This window comes from Sebastes fasciatus, chromosome 17 (genome assembly GCF_043250625.1).
Source record: "Sebastes fasciatus isolate fSebFas1 chromosome 17, fSebFas1.pri, whole genome shotgun sequence".
Classification (NCBI taxonomy): Eukaryota; Metazoa; Chordata; class Actinopteri; order Perciformes; family Sebastidae; genus Sebastes; species Sebastes fasciatus.
Window position 1 is genome coordinate 16533586 of NC_133811.1, and position 18170 is coordinate 16551755.

General features: G+C 40.1%; 1 protein-coding gene across 7 annotated transcripts in view; it reads left to right on the forward strand.

The window, feature by feature from the left end:
* elmo1 (engulfment and cell motility 1 (ced-12 homolog, C. elegans)) overlaps positions 1–18170 on the forward strand; it is a 120533-nt gene that overhangs the window by 58018 nt on the left and 44345 nt on the right. For all 7 annotated transcript variants that reach the window (XM_074613563.1, XM_074613566.1, XM_074613562.1 and 4 more), the window contains 4 exons: positions 396–518; positions 1653–1781; positions 4794–4898; positions 6752–6860. In XM_074613563.1, coding sequence (XP_074469664.1) covers positions 396–518; positions 1653–1781; positions 4794–4898; positions 6752–6860 — 466 coding nt within the window. The remainder of the gene's footprint in view (positions 1–395; positions 519–1652; positions 1782–4793; positions 4899–6751; positions 6861–18170) is intronic.

An 18170-nucleotide genomic window follows, 5' to 3' on the forward strand; every position in this document is an offset into this window, starting at 1 on the left:
GTGTGATATCAGAAAGGAAAATGACACCTGCCACTTCTGCCTCTGTCTCACGTCGCTGGTTATTATCTACTGTACTCACTGTCTCACACCTGTTCCTTTTTCTCTCTTTCATCCTCTCCCTTGTGTTAAATCTCATTTTTCCCTCTCCTGCTCCCCCATCTGACTCATGCTTTCTAATCCTCATGATTCATTCCCAAATCCTCTTATTCTCCTTCGTTATCTCGTACCGTCTTTCCTTCAAAATCCACGTCTCGTCTTTGTGACCCTGAAACCCGTCCTCTCACCTTCGCCTTCTCTTTGCACATCAAACACCTCCGCTCCCCTCTCTTTGTCTAACTCACCCCCCCCCATTCCTTCCTCCTCATCCTCCTCTGTTTGTCCTCCACGCCGTGTAGAATGTGATCCGGAGCCCCACGGCCATCAACGATGAGATGGCCCACCAGCTGTACGTCCTGCAGGTGCTCACCTTCAACTTGCTGGAGGACCGCATGATGACCAAGATGGATCCCCAGGACCAGGTGGGGGACTGTGAAGGATGCAGACAGGAATGGGGGACAAATGGGGAAATTCAAAAAAAGGGAAAGGAGGGGGCTTCATTATCTTCAAAGCAATTTAAAACAATTGATAAACACAGATTTGGAAGAGTCACTAGTCGACTATTAGTACATTATTTTACAGATATATCTTCAAGGAATTTACGGAGAAAGCGATGCAGAACTACTTAATTAGCAATCTATGACACAACAAAAGGAAGTAATATGATGTGTGACAACTTAAAGAATAAGGCTGATGATATTATATATTTCTGTTATTGTCAACAAACCCTATTAAACCAGCCAATGCTTTAGTCTGTCCGTCTCTCAATACATTTCTATTTCCACAGCCAATCTGACGCTCTAAGCCTTGCACTCATTCATTACCTTGTCAAATGCTAATCTTTAAAAGCGGGTCACAAATATATTGTTTTGTTTTTAGAAAATGTTGGAGAGCTAAAAGGTGTACTGTGTATGTGTGGGATTGAGTCAAAATAAACCACAGTGCCCATACATCATACTGTAGGAAGATGTCACCCTGTACAACGGTGTGGCTTTTGGATAACAATGGAGCTCTATGACGCAGAGGAATATGACATCAGGCTTTAGCTACACAGACAATACGTGTTAGTAGGATTAAATCTGAATCAGAATTATCTTTATTTTCATTATACTCACTATATAAATTTGCGAAGGTTTCATTTTGGTTTTGGTGTTTTTATGGGATATGTTGACGTAAGAAACATATCACCAGACATGTCTATTAAAATGAGACATTAGCAACACAAAACAGTAAGCAGTCAGAACATGTCTGTCTAGCTGCAGCCTACATTGCACAAGTAATTCAAGAAAACCTTTTCAGGAAAGAAAAAAAAATGTGGCAATTTGTGGGCAGTTTGGGCTTGATCCGGCTGTTTTTAAAAAAAACAAACTGTTATTTTAGGTTGGCCAAGTAATAACAGTGGAGAGACATGGCTGTTGGCCAGATTGCCTTGGGCACCGCAAGACCCTAGACAGCAGAGATGAGGCTGAAGCATTCTTAAATTATAAAATGGTGAAAGGAAGAAAAGACAGATACACTTATGAGCAGCACTTTAATATTCTTCTCTGTGTGTGCAGGCTCAGAGGGACATCATCTTTGAGCTGCGGAGAATTGCCTTCGACGTGGAGTGTGAGCCCAACAACAGCGGCAGCATCGAGAAACGCAAGTCCATGTACACCCGCGACTACAAGAAGCTCGGTTTCATTGTAAGTTTGGCATGTGTTTCACAAAGGGTCTCATAAATTCATTCATTCTCTGATGACATTTTCTGGCTGCCACACGCACCCACAGATGACTCAAAACTGAGATCATAAAGTTAATTGGATATGATTGTCCTGTGGATTAAAGCGTGTGTGTCTGTCGAGGCATGCCGGGAGAAGTTGGTTTTGTACAGTGGTGGAAGAAGCACTCGGATCCTTTACATAGCCTGAATACTAATACAACAATTTAAAAATACTACTAGTAAAAATGTTATCAGCAGTAAAGTTTTATCAGCATAGATATACTGTACTTAAAGTATAAGAAGTAAAAGGAAAAAAGCCTGAAGTAGACACTGCTTTTTGAAAATGGAAGCCACTGGTTTAATATCTTATATATCTAATATTTTGTATGCAAAATCTTAATCTGAAAATTAACTACTGTAGTAAAAATAATGTAGTGGAGTTGAAGTATGAAATGAAATAAAATGAAAAAGTAAAGTACAAGTACCTCAAAATTAATAAAGTATAGTACTTGACTAAATGTAATTAGTTACTTTCCACCACTGGTTTGTGTGTGTTCCTCTGTGTTTATGTATGTTAACACTAGTTCTCTCTTACTCGTCCTATTATACTGTATTTCCTCTTAAGCTTTTTAATCTTCTCTCACTCACATTCTCCCTAAAACGTGTTTTTTGTTTACCACTTTCTTTCTCATCTCGCTACCTTCAAGCATGCATGTTTCAATGCACTGTATGTGAGTGACACTGTGCTGTATGCAGTAGTCTAACTATAGCATAAGAACTAAACCCACTGTGGCTTGGTGTAAGCCCAGAGCTGTTTCGGGGCTCTTCCCATCCACACTCCCACTGCAGTGTGCTCAGTAAAGATAAGGACAATTGGACTGCCTTGTCTCCACTGGTGTGGAGAAAACCCACCCTAAAATCCTTAGTCTGCTTTCCATGCTAGACAGCTCACAGACACACACACACGCTGGACACGCACACATATACACAAGCCATAATTCTCAAAATAGACCTTATCACTGCTGAGATAATTTGTTGTATGCCTTCAGGTTCTATAAGTAGGGATTGTTGCTCATGCTGGGATATTTTCACTTGTCCATATGAGGGTATTTTTTTAAGATATGCATGCCCCCGTGTGTCTGTTTCTGTTTTAAGCCTATAAGTTTGCTTCCTGTCAGGTAGAATTACAAAACTGATGAGCCAGATCTCAGTGTCCTCCATTCATCTTTCATCCTCTGCTTCCCTTCCTCCCGTCACTTTTCTCTTCAACATCCTGTCTCACCTTTTTAAACTCAAGACGAGCCTCAGAGTGATGCGTTTGCATGTGTATCCGTAGATTTAATCATTAGTCGACTGAATTCTCTGCAATGTCTGGGAGGAATTAAGTATGATGGACTGTGACAGCAGCATCTATCTGCATATCTCATACAATATTCAGACGCCATGGGAGGTGGTGGTGCAGAGGGTAGAGAAATGTGAAGAATGTTTTTGCAAAGTTTTGGGTTTGTTTCTCGACATCTTGGGTATTGGTGGTTTTAGGCCAAACTAAAAAATGTGTATACTTGAATTTCTTTCTATCGATTTTGCAAAGCATAATGTAAGCTTTTAGATGTATTCACTGCTGTAGCTTCTAGGCAGCCATCACTTTCTATTCATTTCACTACTTTTTGAAAATCAACTTTAAGAGACTTGAAATTTGCTTGAAGATAGCGTAACTAAAAATATATATATATATATATATTTTGATAATTCAATTAGTTGTTGACACAGGATAATTATCTGAATCTACAAAAGAGCGTTTCATTTTTAAGTTTAGTTGAAAACCTAAAAGTCACCAAAAATAGATGGTTTTCTGAACAGAGACGGTAGATAATCCATCACATTGAACAATTTGCTGGCTTTTAAAAAAAGTTACTTAGTTAGTTCATCATTGCGTTTCAAGCAGGGACAGTTTTTTTCAACAAATCTCCTTAGAGGTGCGTTCAAAGACATTCTGACATCCGGAGACTTTACGCTGAAAAGGATTATAATGTAACCCAGGAGACGTATAAAAAGCATGGACAGTGTGAAAAGAGGGATGTCCTACAGAAAATAATCAGCTAAAGTTAGAACATTTTTGGTTGTCTATTAACATGAGAGATTTCTGTATTTCACAGCTTTCAAGTGGATGGGGATATGTTGGAAAAAGCTGATGAGATGTACTTCTGTGCACCAATCAGAATTTAGCAATATCTGAATTAAAATCTGATCAGAGTAATGGCGTAGTGTACTTATGGTGCCAGGACACTGTCAATGAAATCTGATCAAACCACACCCTCACAGTCCTGACAAAGAAGATTAATGGAGTTTTTTTGTGTTAAATTGTTTTAAAGGAACAGTGTGTAGCATTTAAGGGGATCTACTGGCAGAAATGGAATATAATATTAATAAGTATGTTTTTTTTTAGTATAGAATCACCTGAAAATAAGAATCGTTGCATTTTCGTTACCTTAGAATGAGCCGCCCATATCTACCTCGGGAGCGGGTCCTCGGACAAACCAAACACCGGCTCTAGAAAGGGCAATTCACATTTTCGCGTCGGCCGCCGTAGTTCTCCTACACGCTTGGCACACGGGAACTTTCAGTTGGTTGCAATCTTCAACATCACGGCTAGATGCCACAAGGATGGATGACCTATTCCAAGAAAATGCCAAGCCTCTGCGAGTTGATATTCATATTATAGTGAATTGAATGGCCAGTCGAAACAGTAAAATGGTGCTTTGGAATACTGCAGGTTATGGTGAGTGGTTCTTGAACCCAAGTTGCTAGTATAGGAAACTGGTTGTACTGTGTAGCTCCCAGTATGATTGCCTGTCTGTTGCTTTGTGCTGTGAAAAATAGCACATTCAGTGGATTATATCTAGAAGAATAAAGGTTAAAAAAAAAAAAAAAGATTTGGTGGAATGTGTTTGTCTCACCCTCCTCCTCCTCCTCCTCCTCTTCCTCTGTCTCTCAGAACCATGTGAATCCAGCTGTGGATTTCACCCAGATCCCTCCAGGCATGCTGGCGTTGGATAACATGTTGTATTTTGCCAGACACCACCAGGACGCCTACATCAGGGTGAGCATGAACTCTTTCATACAGTATGCACTTCTAGCCCATGTAGACACACTACAACAAACACACTGCTCAGTGATTTATATGGTGTTATATTTCTTCGCTTCCTACCAAACCTTCTTCCCTCCAGCTCATTCACTTGTTTGTAGTTTCTGGCTCACTCCCAAATTTTCTTTCAGCTAAAACTGCATTTCATGAAGTTGCTCAGCCCAGACGATATAAATGATTCAGTTCCTTTAAGTGTCACTCCCTGACTCCTGGGTAATAGAATCATATGATGAAGTATAACTACGGTATAGTGATTGTCTGTAATGGGATGGCATTGTGTGGAGATTTCCACTTGCTAATTCAGGTTAGTTTGAACCATTTCTGTGGTAATTAAACTTTTGTGTGTTTTTGTATCAACTGTCATATTGTCAGTGTGTGACTCTCATAGTCTCTGGACTTGAATGTGAGAAAAGAGAGATGTCTTCATAGTGCCAGCTCAGTTCTGATCAGTCAACCAGAGGGAGGAAACACAGCCTCCAATTTCCCAAATTAAACTGTCACCAGCTAAAATGATTGGGACCTTGATGGCCTCATTCGTGGCGCACTGCCATCATCCACATAATTAGAATTAATTTTTTTTTCCTGTTGAGTTTTCATTAATGTTTTCTGGCTTCCAAGCAGATAGTTCAGAAGGTCAGATAAGGTCAAATAATGAATACATAGTTTCAGCAATAATGGAAATGTTTATGCGAAAATGGCCTTTCAAGCCTTTCAAGCCAGCCTCTGTGAATTAATGCAAACATATTTTACATATATTTATAACCACAAAGCACTCTGAGAGTCTATACCTCTGCCAAAGCTTCAAAATACTTTAAATTTGAATTGATTGGACATCTTAAAGCCGCTACCTGTAGGACTTGATCATTTTTGTCTTTGTCAGCTCCAAGTTGTAGTGTCAAAACCTGACACTAATGCATGATAGGGCTGGGCGATATGGCCAAAATCTTCTATCCCGATATACTGTAGGTCATTTCCTATCTCGATAACGATATATATCATGATATAGCATGTTTTCTGGTAATTCAATAAATAAATAAATAGTCTATATAAAATAACCACATGGTAAAAAGTCTGTTTTTGTATACTCCTGTGTGAATTAAATACTTGACGATTTTTTTCATTTTATTATGAACTTAAGTGCAAAATGAACATAACAGGTTTCAAGTGAAATTATAAAGAAATAAATATATATATACACATTTGTTAATCGCATTGAACTGAGCGGTAATGTAAAGTGTGATGTAAAAACAAAACGTCAATCTTCAAATTATATTCCCTCAAAATATTTCACGTGCAATTTTCTGAGATATGTTGAGTTATTCTGTGCTTGTTATTATTAATTTAGACGACGTAATTGTGTATCACAATATCTCGATGTATGATTTCACCACGATGATATTCCATTGAAAGATGATAAATTATCATATTGAATTATCGCCCAGCCCTAAATGCATGCCTCTACCACTCAGTGACAGTCAGAATGAATGGGATGAAAGTAGATTCTTCACATAGAGGCTTCAATCTGCATCTGGATCCACATCTACATGCAATTTTTAATATCACCTAAATTCCATGAATAATAGGAGCTCACTCATAACCACTGAGTCATAGCAATTTAAATGAATAATTTTGCAGTTGGCCCACCTGTTGCCGAAGAGGCATCACATTTTCAGGAGTTTTGTTCATTCACAGGCACATCTGTTATTGTATTCAAACACCAAAACACATGTCATCAAATATTTGACCATGTGTTTTGATCATGGTCATGATATTTCACGTTTGGCTTATTTGATTGTCTGTGTTTCTAGATCGTCCTGGAGAACAGCAGTCGAGAAGACAAGCACGAGTGTCCATTTGGCCGCAGCAGCATTGAGTTGACCAAGATGCTCTGTGAGATTCTCAAAGTCGGCGAGCTTCGTAAGTCTGCATCAGCAACCAGACACACACACACACACACACACACACACACACACACACACACCTCTTCCACTCTGTGTACTGCTGCTGGTAGTTCTTCATCTCACTACTTGTTTTGCTCACTATATCTTCAGAGTGAGCATATAGACAGTAGAGAATAGCTCAGAGACTGCTTTGCCCAGAGATGCAATACTTATGTGCACAAAAATACAAACACACATACTCACGAATACACACATCCCCTCCCTGTTAGGATGAAAGCAGCCATTATGCTCCGTAATTGTGCCGCCAGGAGTTCATTATTTAGTGATGCACCTCGCCCCCATTGAGCCCCTTTCAGCCTAATATACCGCCTCTGGGAGGCACACTGCGCAGAGAAAGAGATGCTGTGCCCACGTCCACTCCAAATTGATGTGCCCTTTTCATTTGTCTTTACTTGTTTAAATGGACGAGTTGGTCTCAGTTCCGCTCCAGACTGACCCCCACTGCTCCCTGTAGGGAGGGAGACGGCATTCTTAGCTCAGTTTTAAACTGATGTGCCCTTTTCATCTGCTCACGTCTTTTTTTTCATGGAGGATTTAGACTTGGCTACATTGCAGGGTTATTCACGCTGGTCTGCAAATTGCAACGAGGGACATTAGACTTCCCTGAAAGAATAGTGTCCACTCCTGTATCTATGTCCTTAAAAATGCTCAGAGAAATGTTATCCAAATTATCTCATCTGTCCTTAACACTGCTGATAAAAGTACCAGGCTAGGTTTCAATACAAGATAAGAAGGTGCAGTATTTTTTTTTTTTAACATTTCTAAGCATATTGTAATTTTCCTGTCCTTCTTTTAATATGCTCTTATCTCCGCCAGACTCTGCTCTAATGCAAACTGTCTCCACCTTCCACATCAAATTCTGAGCACATAGTCAGCAAAGGCAAATGGATTTAGATATTTAATTTTAACCACAAAGATGCTGTCAACACTACTCTATTACACAAATAGTAGGGCTGTGTATTGGCAAGAATCCGGCGATACAATACGTATCATAATACAGGCGTAACAATTAAATATATTGCAATATATTGCGATACTGTAAGCAAGGCGATATATTGATATTAATTTAATTTTAGGAAAACTGACGTAGTATAACGATTACACCAGAAATACACCATTTTAGAAATAACACATTTATACTGCATGCAAAAAACTATTTGGTTTTTGCCCCACACTGCATTTGATCATCATAAAGTGGGCATGTCTGTTAAGTGGAGACTCGTGGGTACCCATATAACCCATTTTCATTCACTTATCTTGAGGTTAGAGGTCAAGTGACCCCTTTGAAAATCCTCGCAAAAGAAATCAGCGTAACTTTGGAGCATTATTTAGCCTCCTTCTCGAGCTAGTATGACATGCTTGGTACCAATGGATTCCTTAGGTCTTCTAGTTTCATGTGATGCACTTACCTTCCATCTAGCTTTAAAACTGAGGCCACTACAACCTCTAAAAGACTGAATAGCGTTGTGGCCCAACGGCAGGATGTCAGATTTTGAAGAGGTTAATTAAAGATCAATACAGTGTTTTGGAGAATCAATAGTGTATTGCACAACATAATATCGTAAAACTCATGTGTATCGATATTTTCTTACTCCCCTACTCGACAGGCATGTCTTGACCTGGGGAGACGGGGTGGGCGAGTAGAGGGTTTTAGTCCAGCTGAGGGGACAGGTTATATCTCTTCTGGTGCTATGTGACATGTGAACACACTCTTTGCACTTTTAGTTTACCATATTTCAGTGATCTGGTGGCTCTTTCTTCCTAATTCTGTGTGTTTTCTGTGCCTGTACTTGTGACTGTGATGTTTATTTTCTGTACAGCGTGTCCCAGGGCTTTATTTTTATTCAGAGCGTCTCATTAGTTTTTATCCAAATGTGCTCCACTGCACATGCCCTTTTGATCTTCTTTGTTAGCGGACCAAAATTGCTTCCCTTTAGTCTCTCTTAGAAATATGGCTTTGACCTCATTCATACCCTAATGCAGATTAAGCAACCAGACTTGTCCCAAAATGGGGAAACATCTTTATCTCTAAGGCTTTTCTAAGCATGTAGTTGAAGGCTTACGCAATAGAGCTAAATCCCTAGGATGAATGCCAGGCCATCGTTATGAATAAGACTTTGTTTTTTAGAGACTTGCTGGTTCAAATAAATAGAGCTGGGCCCAGAGTAGGATTTCACATAACTCACTCAAAAGATATGACCAGAATATGCAACCCGACCTACAGATTCTGCCCCGACATAATTATAATCTTCCTGATTTCTATGATAACATTTTCACAACTTTTTCCATCAGCAAAAAAGCATTTTCGATTATTATTCATATTATAAGAGATCGTGTTTTTTATGTTATGATACTGGAATTTTCCCTGCAAGACTGAATGCTAGAGTTGAATCCGAGCAGTGACCTTGACTCATAGTTCTGGGCCTTATTATTCCCATTGGCTGTATATTGTCCTCTTTACTGAGGCTGTTAGCCCGGGAGACTGAACCTACCATTAATATTTATGATGTGGTATAGTGTGTGCGTCTGTATATGTGTGTATGTAAAAAGGAAGGACAGATAAGAATTGCGATGAATCTATAACCTGCAGAGAATGACTTATCTGTATGAGATAAGGTCTGCTGCCATAATAACGGCACATACACCTGGTTTAAGACATGACAGGATTCGCATATACACAAGTAGGTCATCTACGGGCACACAGTTAAAAAGTTATACGCAAAGGGAATAAAATAAAACAAATCCCTTGCAGGAAATCACTGGGGACAGGAGGGGAAAGATGCCATTTTGATATATTCATATTTACTGTGTCCTAAATCCTAATGTTCCCATCCATCTTTGTCACAACTTCCAGTAAATATTTGCACACACTTGCACTCACGGGGCATTACTGTATATGCATCTGGTCCTTATGGGAGGAGGCCAGTGTGTCCCAGAGTAGTCATAAGCTGCACTGCATCTTCTCTTGTAGAGAACTAAGTGCATTTTCACACACACACACACACACACACACACACACACACACACACACACACCCCATTAGCTCTGCGTATATTAACATGCACTAATGAATGTATGAGTAGGATGGATGTACCATGGGCCAGGCAGGTGCTGGTAAATGCTTGGTGAGTAACGGTCGGTCATTAGAAAAACTGTGTAAGTGTGTGTGTGTGTGTGTGTGTATAGTGTAGGGGCATGAGCGTGTGTTGTCCCAGAGGAAAGCGGGGAGAGAAATGAGTCTCAGCTCTACGCCAACTGTCATCGCTCGGTTGACCTTTCAACAGCCAAACAATGAAATACGTGACACTAACGAGGACGTTGGAGGGTGCGTCTGTGTCGCTGTATCATTTTCATCAGTTCTGATGGTGTGGTATTTGAGTCAGAATAATATTAGAAACGGTGGTGCTTTATTTCACCAATAATGTGAAGTGTAACAATGACATTTCAGGCTTTTTTTTTTTTTTTCGTTCTACATATGAAGTACCCTAAAATATTTTTTTTTCCCGTCGGTTGGTCCACCCCTCTAGTCCAGATTGAAACGGCTCAACAACTATCGGAAGATTTTATACAAATATCCATTGTGCATAGACTATGCCTAAACCCAATGATTTTGGTGATCCTCTTTTCCTCTTGCACCACCACGAGGTTGACATTTGTGTATTTTAATGAAAATTGTGACAGGCCTTTCTTTACAGCAGCCATTTTTATAGTCGTAGTAGGAAAAGCACAGGTGTTGCCAATAACATTAACGATAGCTCCGTTCTGCGTCTGAGTACGACGGTGTGGCAGTGAGCCAGCATGCAAATGAAATTCATCCATCATTCATTTTATGATTTTATTTATTTATCCTTTATTTAACCAGAAAGGTCCCATTGAGATACAATATCTCTTCTGCCAGGACGTCCTGGTCAAGATGGCCAGCAAGTCAAAAAGTTTCATATGAGTACAAACAGGAACAGATAACATTACAAAGAAAAACATATCAAAATACAACAACAGACACAAAATCTAGAGGAATCAGAAGCTAAAATAATCAAGGCAAAATAATGACACTTGTTAAAAGCAACTACATTATTCTGTAAAAACAAATTTTAAGATATTTTTAAACATGTCAAGAGTGGGTTAAGATTTCGAGTTAAGTGTGCCTTGCAGCTCGTTCCAAGCTTGCGGAGTGTGAAAGGAAAAGGCAGGTACCAAAAAGAGAGTTTTCTCTGATGATCTAGTGTTATAGCTACTGGACAAATACATCAGTAAACTTCCTTATTTGACACATACTGACAACTGTGTTTTTCCTATTTCGACATGCCAAATATTGGCCTATTGGATGCTGTGAAATTGGTAACAAACCTTTATGGCCCCTTCAGGATGAATTGTAATAATATTGGTGATCCTCTTGTCAAAATGTAAATTTGTCCAATACTTTAGTTTATGACCAAATACCTGCAAAACTGCTGACATTACCATCAACATCAGCTGTACTTTGTGTTTAGTGCTAATTGGCCTAGCATGCCGTCGAGGTTGCAGCACCATAGACTGTATATAAGAAGTGGATGTAGTCACTGGGACGTCACCCATTGGATTGTGGACTGAAGCTTTAAAGCCTCTAGTTCGGTATTTTGGCTGTCACCATATTGGTTTTTGGCCATCACTATGTTGTTTTTTTGGAACCAGAAGTGACACAAGAGTGTGGAGCTAAGTACAACTGAATGCTGAATAAGACATTTTTAGGCGACCAAAAGATGAGAATTAACTTTCATGAACTGAACACACTGTGGGTTAAAGTTGTAAGATGAAAACACGGAAAACTCCCAGACTGGACAATGCCCTGATATCGATCTGTCAATCACAAGGTAGCCACGCCCTAAAGCATACCCTGCTTTATGGTCTATTTGACTCTAAATGGGACCATAATTTACTAAATGAACATCATGCTGTATTGAAGAAAACTTGAAACTAGCGATTGAGACCATAAACTCATGTTTACAATGTTTACTGAGGTAATAAATCAAGTGAGAAGTAGGATCATTTTCTCATAGACTTCTATACAATCAGACTTCTTTTTGCAACCAGAGGAGTCGCCCCCTGCTGGCTGTTAGAAAGAATGCAAGTTTAAGGCACTTCAGCATTGGCTTCACTTTTCAGGACCAGAGGTTGCTCACGGAGCTGCACCCTTTAAATGTTTAATAGCGTCTTTCAGAAACGGTTTCGATAAAAGCTGTTCAATTTCTCCCTTTTCTTCTTCAAATCCCTTTGTGGCTAAAAGCAGAAGAAAGAGACAGCAGATAAATAGTGATGTGTTGATGTCTTAGTGGTTCATTTGCTCTCTGTCAGTGTGAAATGCCAGTATGGCTCTGGCAGAGGCCAGACACCCTCTTCTTGTTTTCTCACGGGGATGAAAAACTGAGGGATTCTGGATTTGCTGGTGGCTGTTGAAGTTGCCTTTCTTCCGTGCTCGCCTCTTAAAACTCTCTCTCCAGTTTAATTTTCCTCACTCTTCATGCTCTTTCTTTAAGGCGCCCTCTTTTTTTCCTCTCTGTGGGTCTAAAGAACATCTGTCCCCCTCAGACTTGTAATCCTTTCTCATGCTTTCATGAGCTGGTTTTCTCTTTTTCTATCCCAAGAATTTGACAAAAAAAAAATGACACCGATACACAAGCTAGTAGCATTTTTTCAAATAAATAACAGAGAAGCCACTCAAGAATCTGGCATGACAGTTGTCTCAGTGCTCTTTCAGGCCGACGGATTACACTTTTCCCTTTAACGCTGTCCTCGTTTTGAGATGTTTTGGCATTTTTCCCTTTGAGTTATTGTTGAGATATTTAATTTCTATGCAGATGTGGTTTGGAGAAAGGAGGTAATGGGAGCTTGTTTTCGTTGAATCAGCTGTCAATGCTGCTGGATTCTACATAATTCATAACACCGTCCAGGTGTCACTCTCTCTGTTTCACCCTCTCTCTCACCGTCTCCCATTAATTCATACCCTTTCTGTTTCTCTCTCTCACTCTTGCATTTGTTGTTGCCCTGCCTCAGATCCTAAAAGATTAATTGTCCCACCATGTTTCTGCTGCAACACGGGGCTTAATGGAATCTGCGTAGGTGAGGCGCCAAGACTTCTCAGACTCTCCTGTTTAAGCGGGCCCATGGAATATTTATGAAGTTATTTAAAAAAGAGCCAGGCATCGTGAGTAATGGCCCTGCTTGGTGATTCACGGCGTGGCATCTCATTGCTGAGATGGAGAGCTGGGTGGTGAACCATGGCAGGTCACACACATGCTAACAGTCACACACGTGAAACTCAAAAGGACACCAGGCTGTACAAGCGCGCACACACACAGGCAGTACTGGGCAGGCTCCACACTGACAGTCACATGATGTCCTCATATTCGTGACTTCCATCAGAGAGTTGTCAGCCAAGGTCAAAACAAAGGGCCATGTTCAGCACCATAGACAGCTCCATTGTACGTCTTGGCTCATGATCATAGTACACTAACGCAATACATCATGTGGAATATTTGGATTGATTTTCTATTTGGGTGTATTTATAGATTTTTTGTTGTTGTCTCTCCTCAAGGACAGTATTATGGTTTGTATCTTCCCATTTTGTTGCTTAGTTATGAGCCTTGCATCAGAAGAGACAGAATTGTTTTTGTTAGAGCTCAGAATGAAGCATTTTTAGGTGCTGTATATAGTATTTATACCAGGTGGTAACTGCCAGTGCTGAGAAATGAAGCCATCGCGGAAGTGACAAAAAGTGTAGTTCTTTGAGTGGCCACTTGAGACTGGCCCCAAAAGCGAGTCAATCCCCATAGACCCCCATGTTAAAATGACCAACTTTACAGCAGAAATAAACATATTGTACAAAAAACAGTTTTGGTCTCTATAGCTAATTTCCCTGTTGTACGGGGGTGAATTTTTATGTAACTGACCCGTTTAAATTATATTAAGGCTTATAGTTAGGTATAATTGAGGGTGTGGCCGCTTTGAGTGACGGGTGGGTGCCGTAACAGGTCGCTATCGCTAGCTGCTCGCTGTCTGCTCTTTTGTGCCTGCCTCAGCTCCACCAACGATCCACCTCTCTGACACATTTTTGGATTAGCCTGGAGTTAGGCTGTGTCGTCACGGCTAAGATGGCGACGGCTGGAGCCACCCGCTTTGAGCTTCACAACCGCTCTTCAGAAACCTATGGGTGACGTCACGGAGGCTACGTCTATATTTTATACAGTCTATGATTTATACACATCAGTTTGCCAGTGTCATATACGCTGATGTTTCTGAATAATGATTATAAACAAACGAGAGACCATCTTGCGAAGGGATCACACCAGCCACGACGCCAAATAGTGGGGGCCAATGGCTTACTATCCATACTTTCGGCATCCTTGCTCAGCCCACATCCATCTTCAAACTCAGCCTTTATTTTGACCTCAACTATACACCTTTTAAGTTTTGTGACGCCAAATCGCACCGGGGTGTAAAGTTGGGGGGGCAATGGCCCCTTTACCTCTCTCGCTCGGACCACGCCCATCTTCGAAATCAACCTTCATTTCGATCTCAACTACACACCTGTAAAGTTTTGTGTCTGCATCTTGCACTGTTGCAGTGCTATTGCAGTCACACAATCTGTCCACAGACAGATATAATAAACAACTAGTTCCCACTACAGTGGGTGTCTCTAGGAGAATTTGCCATGATGACTCACAGAACAGTATGGCAATGGTATTTTTGTTTTCTTAAAATTAATTTTCCTATAAACTCTGTTTAACTGTCCCCTCTGATGCCTTTTCAGTATGTATGTTAGAGGTGAAGAAAATCTACGGCTCAGAATGTGCAGAAAGATCACTCCAATAATCTGAAGTGAGCCTGCAGCCCATTTCGGGTCGCAAGTAATGGTTTAGAGCAGATGTTCTATGTTGGCACGGCCGTGGTGTGTAAGCCGTTGGTGTGAGTGTGTGTGTGTGTGTGTGTGTGTGTGTGTGTGTGTGTCTACCTGGGTGGCTGGAGCATGTGTGTATACAGTATGTCCAAACCCAGCAGGTGATTCAGAGTCATCCAAACTCATTAACTGAACAACTTCCACTGTAATGACATTCCTAAGTTGCCCGCTGTGCTGCTATAAAAACAAACACACAAACTGATTTATACACATGCACACACACATACATATGAGAGATGGCACAGTGTGAGATTGAAATGCTGTGATGCGTTTGGACTGGCCCATAGCGTGTCACTGAGATACAGTTTTAACACACACATACTGACACGTACTGTTCACACTGACAGTCATGGTCATAATGAAATGTCATGTTTGGGCGTGCAGTCATATATTGGGGTTGAAGAATAAATAGCAACAGTAAATGTCACATCCAAGATTCTCAGACTGTGTAATGACACGTTTTAAAAATGTGCTAAAATGTGTCAATCTAAATGGGTAAAAAAATTAAATGAGGTCTGTTAATTTAAAATAGTTTTGCATCACATTGCATCAACATTTCTTTCATCAGTCTTTCTGAAAAGCTGAACATGATTCTAGGGTTTCTGTTTACCTAATATATGTAACGTTAGTATCGACTATTCAACTGCAAGTTATTAATTTTCATTATTCATTGTTGTCGGCTACTGTAGTTGTTTATTCCTAACAAAATAATATTTTTTATGTTTGTAAAGATTAGGTGCTCTAATTAAGTACATGCTTTTCGGCATTTTTTTTTTACGCCATGAAACTCTGCTAATATCTAAAAACATCCGCCTTTCAAGCCTGTAGGGGCGTAGTGTTTCAAACTCAATAGACTTTGAAGAGAGTATCACTTTAATAGGATTAATTACATTTCTGACCCACTGAGAGAGACGTTTGTCCCACATGCTGACAAGTCATTACATTATCCAGTAATTAATATGATACTTGAGCAGTTGCTTGGGGCAAAATATGAACAAGAATATGACTTACTAAGAGTGTGCTTAATAAATCGGGTGTTAATTTCCCATATTTGTTTTTTAAATCGCTGGCACTTCTTAAAGAGTTTTGTAAAACACCAAGGAAGGACATGCCCGGATTATAGTGTTTGAAATGTACCTTTCATGATATGTTTGTGTCCTGTTTCATACATCATTTTTTGGTGAGCTCCTTCTGTAAGCAGTTGCTTCCACTAACGAAGGATCAGTGGGATGAGAATTTATGTCCGACATCAAACATTAGTATGCTAATGATCCCATTTGAAATGACTCGTTAAGTCTCAAGGTTTTAGCTGCTAATCCCTCCCGTAGGTCTCCTTCCATGATTCATGAGAGAAGTGGATGAGGGCGAGGGGAAGAAAGGCTAAGTGTAGAATTCCAAGTATCCTTCAAGTTGTGACATGAGGATCTGTTTTGCAGTCAGCGGCCACTTCACACAGTTGTCAGTTGCAGCCTTGTGTTAAAGGAGGGGAGCCTTCTTAAGGGTTTTCTACTTCTTAGCCTCGGGCTTACACCAGAAAAGGGTTTTCAAATTGGAGTGCACAAATAACAACAAACTTGACAGATGACTGCTTGAGAATCTCAAGTTGTGAGCATCCTTGGAGTTTTTCAGAAACTCCTGTCCCCTGTCAGCTCTCAGCAACACTTGGTGGATTGAAGTGGTGCGGTGGATGAAACATCGCCCAGTCTGTGACAGTGCTGCCACTTGCTGTCGTGTACTCTGAGCCTTTTGGATGTAATTTACCATCAAACTCTCACAAACTTGTCTCCTTCACAGTTTTTTTTTTCAGAAACTATACGCCGTGCTCTCAACAAACTGAAGCTCTTTTCCCGAAAGGCCCCTTACTGGTAGACCTTGTCAAAGGTGAAAACCGACAAAACACTAGCCTTTCACTAGATGTACACATATATATATAAACAATGTAGTTGAATCCTTGCTGAGGAAGCTGACATCTTTGAATAGGAAAAAGTTTTTTATGAAAATTCCTTTTCACATAGTTTTTAGTATATATATTTTTTTGTAATTCAAGTTATTTTTATTCCCTTTTCTGACAAATAAATGCCTTAATGCAACACAAGACAACATCCTACAGTATATCATTGAAGGACACATACAGAACAGAACACCTTTGGGCACACAAACCAATAAAAATAAACTAAATCAAATGAAGGACAATGTAAATGTGAATTCCTTTTAAGCAAATTACAAAATGAGTCCCAACTTTTCAATTGATAATTATTATTCTTTGCAATCACAGATTTTAAAGAGGCAATGTCTGTGATTCATTTGAACTATTCGGCAAATTTTAGGCTTTGACAATCCCAAAACGTAGCTTTATCCGGTTGGTCCAGAGACGTTTTTTTACCAAATTTGGTGACGATTGCTCAAAATTAGTAGAAGGAGTAGCAAAAAAAAAACTCCCCACCAAAAAAAAACTTTTAACAGGGGAAAAAAGAAAAATGGAAGAAACCTCAGGAAGAGCAACAGAGGAGGGACAGACGTGCAATGGGTTAATTGTTTTAGCGCCACCATCTGGTCAAATCGCTCCACATTGATGACTGCACTCCTTTGGGTCTCCAGCAATACACCCGCCAAGTGTGAAGTCTATCGGAGGAACGGTTCTCAAGATATGCAAAGGACATACAGACATAGATTCCTCGCTTCATAGTTAGATAATGATCATTTATGCACATACACAGGGCGTGTGCTTTCATGTGCATGTGTATGTGTGCATGTGCACATATGTGCATGTAAGCTGGAGAATTTACTGTTGATTTGTTATGTTTAAACAACTCTGTTTCTGTATTTGAGCAAACTCAGACAGATTGTGTGTTTGTTTGCATAAGCATGACTCACACAGTCTGATTTGAGATTTTCCTTCAGAAGAATCTGGCATGATGTGTTTATCATAGTCTATCCTGTAACTCCCATACCCGATGTATTGTGATACGAGAGGTATGAGTTGTGTTGAGTGTTTTTAATAAATGCAACCTGGGACAGCTCAGACTTGATAGCAAAAAAACACTGCTACTGTATCTGTAGATGCAGTTGCACAAGCCTTAGTGTATTTGAGGAAACATGAAAGCAGATGTACTGCTAAATTTGTTGGATACGTGTCTCAGTCCAGAGCGCTGATGGATTCGCTGCATGCCTCCCTCAGTCTCGTTTTCTCTTCCCTCCATCTGCTGTTCTGCTATCCCTCGCTCTCCCTCTGTCCTCTAATGCATCTTGACCATTTGTTGGGGACTTCATGCTAAACTGGTTTAGTTACGTAATTAGAAGGCACAAAGGAAATAAAGCTTTGACTTTCCCCTG